Genomic DNA, 16,121 nt, shown 5'->3' on the forward strand with positions numbered 1-16,121 from the left:
AAACTTGATGATTGTCACTCATCTTTTTTTTTCTTTTTCTTTTTTGTATACAGAATCGAGGCTCGTGTAAGAGCTAACACATTGAACACGAAAACATGCACAGACACATAAAACATACAATGGAGGGAGCGGGAGACAAGAGGGGGAGAGAGAGGGAAGCACACAAGCACAAGAAACAGTAGAGAACAGGTACATCGGTCGATCGCTCCTTCACGAGCCTCGATCTTGTATACAAAAAAAAAAAAAAAAAAAAAAAAAAAAAAAATCTGTGGAAGGGGGAGGGATGGGGAGGAGGGAGTGGTACACGGAATAAAGCCAATGAACACTACTAGGAATTTCAGGAAAGAAGTTGGGGTTATACATATATATATATATATATATATACATTCCATCATTCTGATCCATTCCATCAGAGAATGGTTTTGTGGATGGTTCTGTGCAGAAGGCAGGAATACCAGGATCACCAGGATGCATTGAACACTCGGCAATGGTCTGGCAAGTGTTACAGGAGGCAAAGAGGCAAAGGAAGGATGTGGCGGTGGTATGGCTGGATTTGGAGAATGCATATGGGTCAGTGCCGCATGACTTGATCAGGTATGCCATGGATTTCTTTTGGGTGCCACGGAGATTTAGGGATTTTTGATGGCATATTATGATCAGTTTTGGATGCGGTTTGCGACACAGTCCTATGTAACAGAGTGGCAGAAGTTGGAAGTGGTGTTCCCGATGGGATGTACCATCTCCCCTATTTTGTTTGTGCTGGTTATGGAGTTGTTGATACGTGCGGTGAGTGGACATGGGAAAGAAGTGGAGCTAGCCCCTGGTCAGAGGTTGCCAGCGATGTTTGCTTTCATGGATGACCTGACAGTTGTCCAACAGTCCGCTGATGCAGCAGTAGAGGTACTGGGACGACTGGAAAGGTTGATGCGGTGGGCAAGATTGGGATTTAAAGCAAGAAAGTCGAGGAGTGTGGTAGTGAGACGAGGAGTGGTGGATAACATGCACAGGTTTGAGCTCGGAGGGGAGGTGGTTCCATCATTGGTGGAAGCCCCTGTGAAGAGTTTGGGAAGATGGTATACAGTGGAGTTGAATGATGTGGGAAGAGTGGAGGAGGTCAGAAACAAGCTTTTGAGAGTTTTGAAGAGGATTGATGGATGTGGTTTGCCAGGTAAGTTGAAGGTATGGTGTTTGAAGTTTGGATTGATGCCACGAGTATTGTGGCCATTGATGATGTATGATATTGCAATTGGGCATGTAGAGAGGATGGAGGTTGTGGTGAGCGGGTTTGTGAGGAGGTGGTTGGGAGTGCCACGCTGTTTGACGAACATTGCCTTTTATAGTCAGGGTGGAAAACTCCAGTTTCCCTTGACATCATTAACCGAGGAGTTTAAGGTGGTGAGGGTGCGGGAGTTCATGATGTTGCGGGATTCAAGTGATGCAGTGGGAAAGAATGCTCTCCCAGAGAAGGGAAGTCTGAAGTGGAATGCAAGAGCAGAGGTGGATGAGATGGAGGAGCGGTTGCAACAGGAGGAGGTCATGGGGATGGCACAGCATGGGAAGCATGGCTTGGGGTGGATGAAGCATGAGCGATGGGGAAAGGCATGTGTGAAAGAGAGGAGGAAGATGGTTGAGAGGGAGGTGAGAAGAAAGGAAGAGGAGGGGAGATATGTGAAAGCAGTCGGTCAGGCACAGCAAGGTGCTTGGACTAGATGGGAAGGTGTGCGGGTGAGGATGTTGAAGTGGCAAGAGATTTGGAGGATGGAGCCAATATTGTTGAATTTCCTGTTGTGGGCAACGTATGATGTGCTTCCGTCACCAGTAAACTTCAGATTGTGGGGGTTGTTGCAAGAGGAGAGATGTTATTTGTGTGGAGGTGTGGGAACGGTGCAGCATGCACTGAGTGCATGTTCAGTAGCATTGGCAGCAGGACAATACAGGTAGCGACATGATCAGGTGCTGGCGGTGGTGGTGCAGATGGTGCAACAAGAGGTGCTGAGGTCGAGAGAGAGAAGAGTGGAGAAGGAGACTGATAGGGGAGAGGTGTGGTTTGTCAAGGAGGGCCAAGTGGTAAGAGGTGGAAAGAGGAGGAGGTGGAAAGCAAGAGGGCTGTCAGATGCTTGTGATTGGCAGGTGGTGGCAGACCTAAAGCCACAATTGGTATTCCCAGAAGAGATCTGTGTGACAAGGTTGCGGCCTGACATTGTCATTTGGTCAGGTGCAACAAGACAGGTCATCTTAGGGGTATTGTCTGTACCTTGGGAAGAGAACATGGAGGAGGTGCACGAGAGGAAGAGAGGAAAGTACAGTGAGCTGGAGGCACAGTGCCGGGAGAAGGGTTGGCGAGTTTCGTGTCAGCCATTTGAGGTGGAGTGTCGAGGGTATGTCGGAAATTCCTTTTCTGCATTTCTTGCTCGGCTTGGAGTGTGTGGGACAGAAAAAAGGAGGATGTGTGACAAGGTGGCCCAGGTTGCCTTGAAAGGCTCATTTTGGATTTGGAGGAAGTTTATGGAGGCACGTCGAACGGTGTAGGTCGAGGTTACGGAATAGAAATGGAGGTGTGTGTGTGTGTGTGTGTGTGTGTGTGTGTGTGTGTGTGTGTTGCAGGAGTGGGTCATGAGTGGGTGTGGTTTTGCATGAATGGTTTTGCATGTTTGCATGAGTGGTGCATGTTGGTAAGGGTAGGTGGTTGATTGTGTGTTTTTTTTTTTGTTACTATTATTATTTTTTATTTTGTGTATGTGAGTGAGTGGGTGAGGGTGTGTGTTTTTGCATGAATGAATTTTTGCATGAGTGTGTGTGTTTTTGTATGTTGAGTGGTGTATGTTGTAAGGGTAGGTGGTTGGTTGGTGTTGTGTGTGTACGTGTGTGGATGTGTGTATGAATGATCTGGTGTGTTTTGTTGGTGAGTGGTGAAGGGTATAAAGGTGGGTGTTTGAGTGTTCCACCATGTTTGTTTGGTGCTGTGGATTCTGGATGTGGAGGTGTTGCTGTTGTAGTCTGCGTTCGCACTGGCTAGGGGTGGGGGTATGTACGCATCCAGGTGCAGTTGCTGCATGTGGATGTGTATGTGCCCCTGCTGGCCCACCTTAGCTGACTGTATCGAGGTTGAAGGGCCGAAACGGGATGATGCTGAGGAACTTGATTGAGGACCCGGTCAGTGCGGCACACTTGTGACCAGGTGTGTTTTGAACTTATGTTATATACACACATATATACATACATACATACATACATATATATATATATATATATTGTTGCGGTTTTGAGTTTGTAAAGTGAGTATAAAAAGGTTAAAATTTCCCCCTCATAGTTAGTCACACAAGCAACATGTAGCCTCGCGATAGTGTAGTTATTTCTTAGTATTTGTGAGCTTAGTCCTTTTCCATTGTTAGTTCTGCGTTGAGTAGAGTCAGGAGAATAGGCCCTACTTCTACCGACTTTCCAGCTTCCCTAGCCTCATGCCCCTTTGTGCTAACTTTGGTTCATTTTGGGGCGAATTAACACGAGGCAGGCTAGGAGGGTCGGGGCGGAGCGGCAGAAGCACTGACGGTAAGCACGAGCCGCCAATCAGGGCTCAGAGGTGGTGGCGGCGGCGTTGCGTCACAGGGCGTGGTAAGAAGGTTCGAGAGGGTTCCAGAAGGTTCGGGGGCGTACCTATATAACCCATCACGCAAAGCCCCCAAGAGGACTAGCGCGGGAGGACTGATGAGCAAGAGGACTCTCGCTGATGAACAAAGGACATGCCCAGGAGAACTCGTGCGCACTGACCAACCAAGAAGATCATTAAAGAGGAGTTGTGAGCGTCAGAGAACTGTGAAAGATACGCGGGCGAAGAAAGACGCGCATGAACCGAAATACGCGCTATTAATAAGTGACGCTCGGTTGAGTTTGAGGCCGATCCATATACGGTGCATTAAGTCGCGTGAGTGAGAACGGCTGTGTAATCGCCAGGCGAGCTGAAAGTCCCGCATTTGCCGTTCCACCTCATCATCTGCTTTGTTCGGGAGACACGCTACGAAGTTCCTTCCATCGCCTGCTGCCATCTTCGCGGGACGTGCTGGGACCGTGGAGAGCCGGACGGGGCCGTTCCTGGACGACCGCGTCGACACGTTGGCTGAACATCCACCCATCTGCAATTCCCTGTGGGAGTGTGACGGACCCGAGTCCGGGGAATAAGATAAGATTGATTAAGTGCTGCCCTGTGTCTCTGCATCCCCGATCATTGTACATACGTGTGGGCATAATTAAACCTGTGTTCTTCCTTTCTTCCATTCGATCGTTTCTGTGGTTTCCTCATTGGCTAAGCGTGGTGCGAATAGGACCGCTCGAATCGGGTTCCTCTACTAAACTGCACGGACCACATGGTACTCAATCCGCTCGGCGTACTCAAACCACACGTGGTTCGTGCGAGGCTTGCTACCTCGTTTCCGTGGCGGCGCGAGTACTTAGGTACGAGCGAGAATTTGGTCCCGAAACCCTATTTTGTGCTCGCCCGGAAAGGACGTAATAAGTCTCGGTTCCGTCAGGCCACTAAAGACAAGGGGATTAATCCCCCCTTGATAAAGGGAGAAGGCCGGCGAGAGAACCGTAACAATATATATATGCATACATATATATACCATACATACATATATACATATATATTTATATATATATATATATATATATATATATATATATATATATATATATATATATATATATATATATATATATACACATATACATACACATATATATATATACATACACATATACATACACACATATATATATATATATATATATATATATATATATATATATATATATATATATATACACATATACATACACCGTGCCGTGGCGGTGATGGAAACAGGCCGGCAGAGCGTCGTTGGCGTTGACCGCGAGCGGACCTTACATATGCGAGGGGCTGGAATGCTGCATACGTATAGCGTGCCAAACGCTCTCTCTCTCCCGATCAAACAAGGTCCGTATCAAACAGGCAGTTCGTAACAACGAGCTCTCACGGCGCAGTTCTTCAATAAACAGTTCGTGCAACGCAATCCCCGGTGCAGTTCGTTACCATCGATGGTTCCCTGTGCAGTCCGTGGCACACTCGTTTCAGCCCCGAGTCGACTCTCAGTTCAATCCCGTAAAAAGGCTCGCGCTGGCGCTTATATTACGCGCTCACAGATCAATCCGCGCTCTTTGAAACCACGCCCGGTAGCGAGCTCACCTCAGCCCTGGTTGGTTGGCGAGGGCTCACCGGCTCCGCCCTTGACGGCGAGTTGACAGGGCCACGCCTCGTTCCCGTGTCCCGCCCCCTTTTTCCTCGGCCTTAGACCGCGTGGTTAATGGCGGCGCCTGTGCGCATGCTAACCAAGGCGCGTAACAGAATTGGGAGAGACAAGCCCCGACTGTAGGGGCGCATACTGGCGTAGCTTGGAGAGAGCAGCTGGCAAAGAAGCGAATGGGGCCTACCTTATTTAATTAATGCAACGCAGATTCAATTATTGGGAACACAGCCTTATCTGAAACACATACTGAGGAAATAACTGAAAGTCCTATGGTGTCCTACGTGTTGCTGTGGCCTAACTATGGGTGCAACCTTTAACCTTATTAAATGATGGAATATTATTTACAAGTATTTACAAAGTGAGGGGTTCTAAAAACCGCAACAATATATATATATATATATATATATACATACATATATATATATATATACATACACATATATATGTATATATAAATACATACACATATATACATACACACACACACACACACACACACACACACACACACCTCCCCTCCCCCAAAACATGATTTTTTTAAAATCCCCGTTTAAGGCCATTTTCCCTACTAGAGCGGGGGTTAGCCTTGCGGGCCCTATGACGATAATCATGGTTCCCTTTTTGAGGCAATGTTTTTATGGCCAGATGATTTAGCCCTTCCTGACGCCAACCCTTTCGTCGCATCTTACGACACACAGGGATACGGTGTACCTATTCTAAGCTGGGGCATAAGCCGCTATTCGCGGCGGAAGGATGCAAGCTGGTACTCAATTTCCCAGCATTCATCCCAGCTTGCTGGTACTCAATTTGCCGACCTCGGAAGGATGACAGGCTGAGTCCGTATCAAACAGGTTAATTAACCCCCTGGCGTTAATTCAACGATCGACCGGGATTCAAACTCAGGATCCTCGGACCCCAAGCCAGCACCCTTACCACCAAGTCAATACCAGGCTCTCCCAAAACATGATTTATAGTAAATATCATCCTTTTAAACTTACCCTGTGCATTGACAAATCCCAGAAATGACCCCTCCATCGGTGTTAAGAAGCAACTAAACCAGATATGGTGTCTCCCTCTGGGAAGTCTCCCTGAATGTTTGTAATGATGGCATCGGCTTTCCAATTGCAGACGTCTATTAAATAAATCACCAAACCTGCCATGTTTGCACAAGGTAATCCTGCAAGGTTCAAAGTCCACTCACTGGCAGGGATGATCGGGGAAGTCGGATGAATGAAGGGTAAAAGCACCGTCCACAGACCTTTTATAGGCCCACATCGTCAGGAGTTTCTTTCTGTGGTACGTGCTGCAAGATATCAGCTTTTTGGGACACCCCTTTTTTTGGGACATATGCAGAGGCACAACCCTTTCTCGCATGTAGGTTTCCAAGTATTTTCGGCTTCTTTTAGACTTTATCTGGCACACATTTTATGTTGCAATCCTTATCTGGCACGCATGATACATGTTCGCCCGCCCCAATGGACTTTGTTGCTCGGTGTTTCTGCGCATCCGCCGAGCATTCTGGGGCGGATTACGTCGTCTCAAATGTTGCGTATTGCCAAAGAGCTTCTCGAATACCTGCACCAGCCTTCTCTTTGAGAACCCTTTCTTTATGGTTTATTTAACCCATTCATGTCTTTTTTTTTTCTTTTTTTCCTTTTTTTGTGTATACATAATCGAGGCTCGTGAAAGAGCTAACATTTATCACACAAACAAATCAAACGGACAAAGAAACAAAGTATATAAAAAGGGGAGCGGTAGACAAGATGGGGAGAGAAGGGGAAGCACATAAACACAACATTTGAGAGCAGGGACATCGGGAATGTGTGGGAGGGAGAGGGCTTGGGGGGAGGCGGCATGGGAAGGATGGGGGGTGGGAGAAGTATAAACACAAGGACACCAAGGACTTCCAGGTAAGAAGGTGGTAAATCTGTGACAAGTCAGCCTTTCTATTTTACTGCCCCCAAGCAAACATGCATTCACACGTATGCACACACACACACACACACACACACACACACACACACACACACACACACACACACACACACACACACACACACACACACACACACACACACACACACACACACACACACACACACACACACACACACACACACACACACACACACAGTTTCTGTCGGAACCAATGCCACAAATCATTAATACCCTCAAAATAATAACCTCAAGTTGTGTTTGAGACACAATGTGTTCTGCTGTAGATGCAAATCAGTTTCTCACCTGCAGTACATACTTGACACCATCATAAATAAGCTGCACTGGAATAGTGTTGGAAAACATGTGAACAGGAAGGACTTGCCCCCTGATGATAAGAAAGGGCAGAATAAGAAGATCACAAAACAATAACCAAGCAGAAAGCAAAATATAGACAAACAAATTTAATCCACAAAATTATGACCTCCCTTATAATACTAAAATAAGGCAATTATCTGTATATGTTGTTACGGATTCATCACTTCCGTTGTGGTGGTTTTCATCCACTGTAAGCATTTTTGATTCCATGTACTATTATTGTTTTCAAAAGGTTTATTGTTTATGAACTGTTTTCAAAAGGTGGAAAAGTTAGAGTTAAAAGAAACCGCAAACCAGATCGGGAACCGGACGACGAAGAGGAAGAAGAGGAAAAGAAGGGGAGCGAGTGAGTCGGACAAGAAGGAGCCGAGCTAATTGCGGTCTGGAGCGAACGTTGGCGAGCAAGAGTCACGAGTGAACTTTTGGTTTCCCGGGAAAGGGATTCCTGCGACAGAGTTGTTATCGCTGTGACAGATCAACCTGCGTGTCAGGTTTTGCGGTGGATTCTGAAGAGAATCATCGTCATCATCGGCGTGCCATCGGCCATTTTGACTCGCGCAGGACTTGCGCTTCGCTCAGGGTTTCGTCTCGTTTCGACCAGTTTCACCGCATTCAGACGTTGATCTGTGGTGTGTGTGTGTGACGTGGCTTTTGAGTGAAAAGTCTGCGTGTCGCCGACTGTGAGCCGTGGAACATCCATACGCGAGGGTGGGATTTCCCAATCGCCTGGAGGGCGCCTTTGGGTTTCCCAGTCGCCTTGAGGGCGCCTTTACGCAGCTTTGGCCGCGTGACTGACTATCAACCCAACGGGATTCTGGTCTCGATTGGACATTGATCTGTCGATCGCTGGAGCGGATCGACTTTGGCTCGAAGCCGGGGATTAGAGACATTGGGGATGTTCTTGTTTCACTGACTTGGAGCACAGTGAGTTATATATTACAAAACTGATGGTACCATCATAGGACATATATTGATTGTACTTTTGATTACTATTATTGTTGTGCTGTTATTCTTGTGTGATCTTAATACAATATCTGTTTGTGAGTAACAATTGGTGTGGCTTCCCCATTGATCTTTGACATACAGAATAACACATTTTTCTGCCGTGACTCCTCTCGGGGCTCGGAGGTACACCGTGACCAGGGGGTCGGGGAGGAGCACGTAACAATGTGTATGTACATATGTATGTATATCTGATTATTATTTTATCTAAAATGGCTAGGATAATCTCTACCATACATACTCGTTTTTTGTATTTTGCATACAAAGCAAATCTCATTTTAATTTTGCATACGGTGAGGTCACTGGCACAAAATAGTCCCCCCCCCCCCCCCCCCCTACCCCTCCAATCTGACAAGCACAATGCAAGTAGTTTGGCCACTGACACTTGCCGGAGTGAGCGGTATTGATACCATCTTATGCTCCCAAAGGGAACGGGTATTTAGGAGTAGTGACACACACACACACACACACACACACACACACACACACACACACACACACACACACACACACACACACACACACACACACACGGATACTTTGAGATCTGGTAGATCTCTGTTCCATCTCCTGAGGCCCACCCACATGTGGGGATAACAGGCAAAAACAACTTTCATGCATACACACACATGTACACACACCCCACACACACACACCCATACACACACACACACACACCACACACACACACACACACACACACACACACGGATACGGATACTTTGAGACCTGGTAGATCTCCATTCCATCTCCTGAGGCCCACTCACATGTGGGGATAACAGGCAAAAACAACTTTCATGCATACACACACATGTACACACACACCCACACACACACCCATACACATTACACACACACACCCATACACACACACACACCCATACACACACACACACACACACCCATACACACACACACACACACCCATACACACACACACACCCATACACACACACACACACACACACACACACACACACACACACACACACACACACACACCCATACACACACACACACATACACACACACACCCATACACACACACACACACACACACACACACACACACACACATACACACATACACACACATACACACACGACATGGGAGGGCTCCACCTTCTGAAACCTGCATTTGGAATTTAAAATACAGTCAAACCTGTACAGAAAGACAGCTCAAGGGAAACGGAAAATGTGGCCTTTATGGACAGGTGATCTTTCTGTACAGGTTTACGGCCGCCATTTTTTTGCAGTACAGCGACGACATTTGTGGTGCAGGACCCAAATGTATAGTAGAGTAAACAAACCTGGCTTGGTGACCTTTGTTTACTTTTAATTATTTTCTAAAGTGATGAATTCATATCTCACTCGGTGAGATATGAAGTTTGTTATTTGAAGTTTGTTATCACACTGACAACCCAGTTAAATTTGAAGATTGAAAACGCAATCCTAGTCGGAGCAGACAATAGTAATGAGTGCACAGGATTGATGAAAGATAAAATGCAAATGCATGAAACATGGAACTCGGAAGTTCAATACCCCAAAACACAAATTTTTTTTAAATATGATACACGGCTCATAATGGAGCTGCCACTCACACATGGACATATAGACGAGACACAATACAGGTCTATTAAATGATAAAAACATAGTCACTAAGTTTCGGGGAAGTGGCGTCACGGCCCGAGATACTCAGGGTAGCAGCGACGTCACAACCATGGCGCCGCTTTCCTCACCAGTGGTACTAGGTGGTTTGCCATTCCCTTCCCAGCATTGTTTGTCTGTGCTCTGTCCTTAAAATGTTGAACATCAAGCGAGGTAGCAGCACGGACCAATTTTAAAGTCTTTGGTATGACTCGGTCAGGGTTCAAAGCGCCGACCGCCCAGCACGTAGCAGATGCTCCAACCATTACACCACCCAGTCTGGTATCATTGCAGAGATCTGGAAGAGATCTGTCGGTGTGTTTTGCCGTGAAAACTATTTTATGCATGGAAACTGAATTTACCAACTTACAATGGAATCGATGTCCATCGTGTACAAATTTCAGCTTAGAAGGGAAGCAATCGATCGGGTGGCTGCTGGTTGTGTTAGGCAGGTGATTGTTCTGTACAAGTTATTTAACACCTGGTTTTCTCTCTGGGGGAATTTTAGGTGGCTACTATGAAAAGGTGGTTGCTAAGGAAGGTTGGACTGTAATCAGGTGTGTGTTTGGAGGGCCAAATAAATAAACAGGACGCATTTCATACCCAGATAATTCCAGTCACCAAACACTAACTGGGGGTTAAAGCCCAAGCTGCTAGGCTTGAGCAACTTGATGAACGGATAATTGTTGTGATTGAAACTGTTGGCATGCAAGAATGTTATACACACTTAAAAAAAAAAAAAAAAAAAAAAAAAAAAAAAAACCTTTAGAGGCCATTTTTCCCCGCAAGCGGGGGTTGGCCTTTTTCGGGAACTGTGGTTGTTGTTGTTTTTCGGTCCCCTTTTTGAAGCAATGTTTTACGGCCGGATGCCCTTCCTGACGCCAACCCTTTTTGCCGCCTTTAACGACAAGCAGGGAATTACCAGTGAACTGGTACTCAATGTTAAATGTCAAAATGTCAAATATTACAAAAATGTCAAAAATGTTATACACACTGATAGCACAAAATAAACAATTAACACAGAAACTACAATTTATATAAAACTGTCGGTTGGCATATAACACTGAAGGTTTTAAGCAAATGCTGCATATCTATTTCTAACATACGTAGTACAATGATCGGCACCTCTCAAGAGAATGCAGCAAGTCGGACGTATTGGAGCGGAATGCAGTGTCTGCTACATGTAGGGCCCCACATATAACACCAAGCAAAGTATCAGGCCGCTCCGCCTGCAAACAAAAAACAACAAAACCAACAGCAGCAATCATAGTACCGGCTTTCTTTGCTATATACATATTACTAGCGAAACACATGTACCTTCTCTGCTTTAAGCCTGCAAACTGTACAGCAGAACAGCACTGCCACCATGCATGTAGCTTGGCACATGGCCAATACACCTTTTCACATTACCAAAATTAAATAACAATCGTATGCAATGTCTTCATTGGATCCCAGAACTACCTGGATGATACACCTATATGCACAGTATTCTCAACAACTGCTTCACTTTTACAAAGTAAACAACTAGAGCGAAGTCGATGACACGCCATCGCAAATCCCCACACTTCCCACCTCAAGCAATGTTGAAACATGACAAAAGGTTCCACCAGGAATGATGACCAAATATCAAATTTTGAGTTTAAAGTTTCTCCCACCCCTCCCCGTTTTGACCCGTTACCGTATTTCATGCGTCCCCCAATGTTGATTGCATATACAAAGTTTCATTAAAAAATGGTTTAAAATGAGCCCATAATTGCATATTTTGGTACTTGACCTTTTGACCCCACACCAGGGGGCAGGGCCAAAAATGACACTCCTCTTGCATCTCCATGCTATGTGGTGATCATAACTACCACGTTTGGTGAATTTCTGCACAACTGTTTAGGAGTTAGCGTGACGAACGGACAGACGGACAGATGGATAGACAGTCAGACAAATGGAGCCGATTACAATATCCCCCTGTTTTTTTTTTTTTCAAAAAGCATGGGGAAAATGAGGTGCAGTAACTGAAAATAGAAAAAGGAAAAAGATGGGGGAGGAGGGAAAACAATGCAGTACCGGTATTGTTCACTTTGGTCAAAAACAAATGCAACTAAACATGGGATGAGGCGAAGAGGAAAAATAAAAAAGAAAATGAAAAGAAGAGGGAATAAAGTAAAAAAAAAACCAAAAAAAAAAACCAAAGGATTGGATTAGTGGAGAAGACGATAGGAAAAATATATATATAACGGAAGGTGGAATGTATGAAGGTTGGGAGAGGGAGTTAAAATTCAACCATCAACGCATTTTTAACATGTAGACGGTTGGCAAATGGTTGTCCATCGAATAGCTGCCCCCAGCAAAGAATCCGAGTGGTTGTTGAATTCAAACTGATGGACTGTTAGTCCCAAAGAAAGGACGACATTTACCTAAACATACACTCGGGAGTCAAAAGGTCTTTCCCCCAACCATGAGGTAAGGATCCTGTGCCAGAAAACTTGAGAAATACATCGTATGTTAGTCCCCTTCTTCAATTTAGTTTACATGTAGTGAGCGTCACACAATCTTCCCAGAATTGGGCGGGTTTACCGATACCATTGGGATAAAAGTCACGTCTACCATTAAAAGAGGATTTAAAAAAAGAGAATAACATTTTGACTCCCATCTGTGCTTCATATTTTAAGGAGTAAAGATGATCAAGATGAAAGAATGTGTCAAAGTAGACCCTCCAGGTGTCTACACAAACCTGAACTTTCTCAGAAATAAGCCGGTCAAGCCAGTCAGTGTCTATGTTGTTCTGTTGGAAGCTGTCTGTCTCCAGGACCCTGATGAGATATTCTACAGTGGTACGAAAATCTCCTCGGATGGACAGTTCTTTCAAGGCCACCACCATATTTCTACAGAAAAGCACAGAAGGACAACGAGGAAGAGTGAAAGGAAGATTTATATGTGTGCAAATATGTGTCATAAATCACTAATCTAACTGGACAGCGGATCCAAGTTGGCCCAGAAATTAAGAATGTTTTCTTTTTGTACTATAGTAAAATGTGCCCTTATGTATATGGGTCACGTGTATATGGGCCAACCGATATGTTTAAAAAAAAAATTAGGCTTTTGTCACAAAGCACGAGTCCAAACCAAATTAAAATACTTATACAAAGATTAGTACAACTTTGTTTGTTTGTTCGTTTATGCATTCGGACCCTGCAGGAACCGGTGCAACCAAAATTTGTATGGCCTCATCTTTCATCCAGAGGAAGATCAAGGGCTATGTCTGGATAAAAAAATTGACCCCAAATAAAACCAGATAATTGGCCTTCAGGCCTTGATCGGGTGGGTCTTCTGCTTATACCCTGCCTGCATTTTCTCCCCAGGATCGACTGAGTAATACGTTTTGTGAAGATTGTATGTTGAGGTTGTAGCGATTTGTTGTCAACAAGAAGAATTTAATTATCATAGTGTTTACACATACTCCTGTTATTGAAAAAGATTGCTTTGCACATGTTTATTATAACACCACCATGTTCAAGCCTCGAGTGACTATGTTGTTCGAGTGAGAACCTAGCACTGTTTCTTTAGTGCAAAACACAAAGCAAAACTTTAAAAGACCAACCATGTCCTATTTCTCAAGACCATATGGGGTAAGATATTCACAGTCAGGTCAGCCTTTTGGGACTGCCACTGGTAACATGTAACCCATGATGTAACTGGTAACTGGTAACATGCCACCTGATGCATGATCAGGTTGTCGGAGACTAAACTGACACCCTTCACTGGCTTTGCTAGTGGGGAGGGTGACTGTGACACCCTACCAGGACTAAAAGCAACACCCAGAAAAAATGGTGGATAATTTCCTTTCGGGAGCCAACAGCCATCCAGTAAGGAGATGGAATCTCCAAAAAAAAACACCCTCTGGATTTGACCAGTTTGCGGCAACTCAGGTAGCAGAGAGGGATAGTGCAACCCTTCATGTGAGGCGGATGAGCTCGTATTTAGCCAATGGCAACCACAAAACGACAGCACACCTGTGGGGAAGAGGGTGGGTACACAGTGTCGCTGAAGCCGTGGAAGGCACGTTCCTCATCCGGTGGATGACAATGCAGTCCAATTTCTTCCCCAACCACTTTTGTACCGTTTTCATGGTACAAGTGGGCACAGATTTTTGTTTGTGGTGCTTGTTCATAAAAAACTAAATTATATGATCTCTCTGGTTTTACTTGTTCAAAGGAAACAAAACTCAATTTTTTTCATGAGAATTACTACATCTGATCACCATTGAGGTTATAGTTTCACATCTCTATTCAAAAAATTCATCATGAAGCATTAAATCTGACTTATTTATATCTCCCATACATTTACGTGGAGGACAGCCACGTTTACCCTTTGCTCTCTTCCTACGTATTTTGGGGTTCCTGATTGGCTGACAAGTGCGTGCTTGCATAATGTGCAGATGAAAATTATATTGAGGGTAATTAAAAAGATGTTAGAGAGCGAAGGGTAAACTGGGACAGTTGAAGGTAGCGTGAAGCTTACGAAATGGCTTCCTCTCTATTTTCTCCCCAAGAGAAGCAGTGGCCAAACTGTGAGTCGGCAAACTCGTGCAGACCTCCTGATGCAGCAACACTGAAATATCCCCAAACATTCTTGCTGCTGCGAAAGTTGAGCTCCTGAACAGTGCCAGAGCTTGGTTTGAAACCCTGTACCGTAGCGGGGCAGAGAACAAAGTTTCACATAAAGAGCCAATTGCTCAATATGCAGGTGATTGGGTACAGCCAAGAGGACAGAAAAACGTGAGTATCTTTAAGAGTTCAAAAAGAACAGAAAAAGCCAGACACACCTCATCGGGGTTTTCACTAGTGATCCTCGCTGCAATGACGTGTCCGTGAGGAATCGGCACGTTTCTCGCAGTTTCAAAATCAATTACCGTGTCCCCCCATGGAGCCTCACCATAAAGTACACGAATATCTTTGATCCTGTATAAAGGGATCCCCATGCTGATCTGAAGGGAAGGTTAAGATAGGATACGATTCATTCCACATTCATTCCATCATCAAACATATAAAATTAAATAAAATTATATATATATATATATATATATATATATATATAATAAAATTAGTCCTCCATCACTACATCATCAGGTATTTGGAAAGTAAAAACAGAATGTCCACAGACTAAAACACAGCTATTCTGCACAAGCATCTGGATAAAAGCTGGTACCTGGAGCTGCGCAGCAGGAAGGTTTACATCGGCCACCATCTCCGTACAGGGATGCTCTACCTGTAGACGTGGGTTCAGTTCAAGGAAATGTAAGCTGCCGTCAGGGCTGTACAAATACTCCACTGTTCCAGCACTCACGTAGCCTACCATCTTGGCAAGCCGAATTGCATACTGCAGCACAGCACATGGGCAGCACCAGCATGACACACTGCAGCGCAACCGCAACAGAAAATGTACTACAGAGTCCATAGAACACCTCATCCACTCAGTGTTCAAGTGTATAATTTAATTGAAATAAAATAATGATTTCAAAGGTCGCACTGGCTATTACACCACCTCATCAAACACGTTACATTACATTCATGCCAGTTGCTTTTGTCCTTTATGACATCCTTAAAACAGTGTTTCCTGTTTGGAATGATTTTCAATTTGGTTTGACTGCAGAGCAGGCAGACAGAGTAAATTTTTTTACAGGCAGACAGAGCAGACAAAGTAAAAAAAAATCACTTCTTCACGCCGACTTCTTCACTCCCACTCCTTCACTCTCCTTCTCTCCCCCTCTTCTTCACTCTCACTCCCTCTCACTCCCTCCCACTCCCTCTTTCCCTCTATCCCTCTCTCCCTCTCTCCCTCTATCCCTCGCTCCCTCTCATTTGTTTATCCCCTTGCCAGTTGTTC

General features: G+C 44.9%; 1 protein-coding gene across 4 annotated transcripts in view; it reads right to left on the reverse strand.

The window, feature by feature from the left end:
* Positions 1-16,121, reverse strand: part of LOC137439654 (acetyl-CoA carboxylase) — a 280,655-nt gene that overhangs the window by 166,914 nt on the left and 97,620 nt on the right. For all 4 annotated transcript variants that reach the window (XM_078768288.1, XM_068135620.2, XM_078768287.1 and 1 more), the window contains exons 11-16: positions 15,444-15,614; positions 15,061-15,222; positions 14,757-14,920; positions 12,970-13,120; positions 11,370-11,473; positions 7,524-7,605 (exon numbers count right to left, since the gene is read on the reverse strand). In XM_078768288.1, coding sequence (XP_078624414.1) covers positions 7,524-7,605; positions 11,370-11,473; positions 12,970-13,120; positions 14,757-14,920; positions 15,061-15,222; positions 15,444-15,614 — 834 coding nt within the window. The remainder of the gene's footprint in view (positions 1-7,523; positions 7,606-11,369; positions 11,474-12,969; positions 13,121-14,756; positions 14,921-15,060; positions 15,223-15,443; positions 15,615-16,121) is intronic.

The sequence above is a fragment of the Myxine glutinosa genome, chromosome 14, assembly GCF_964187855.1.
Source record: "Myxine glutinosa chromosome 14, kmMyxGlut1.1, whole genome shotgun sequence".
NCBI lineage: Eukaryota > Metazoa > Chordata > Myxini > Myxiniformes > Myxinidae > Myxine > Myxine glutinosa.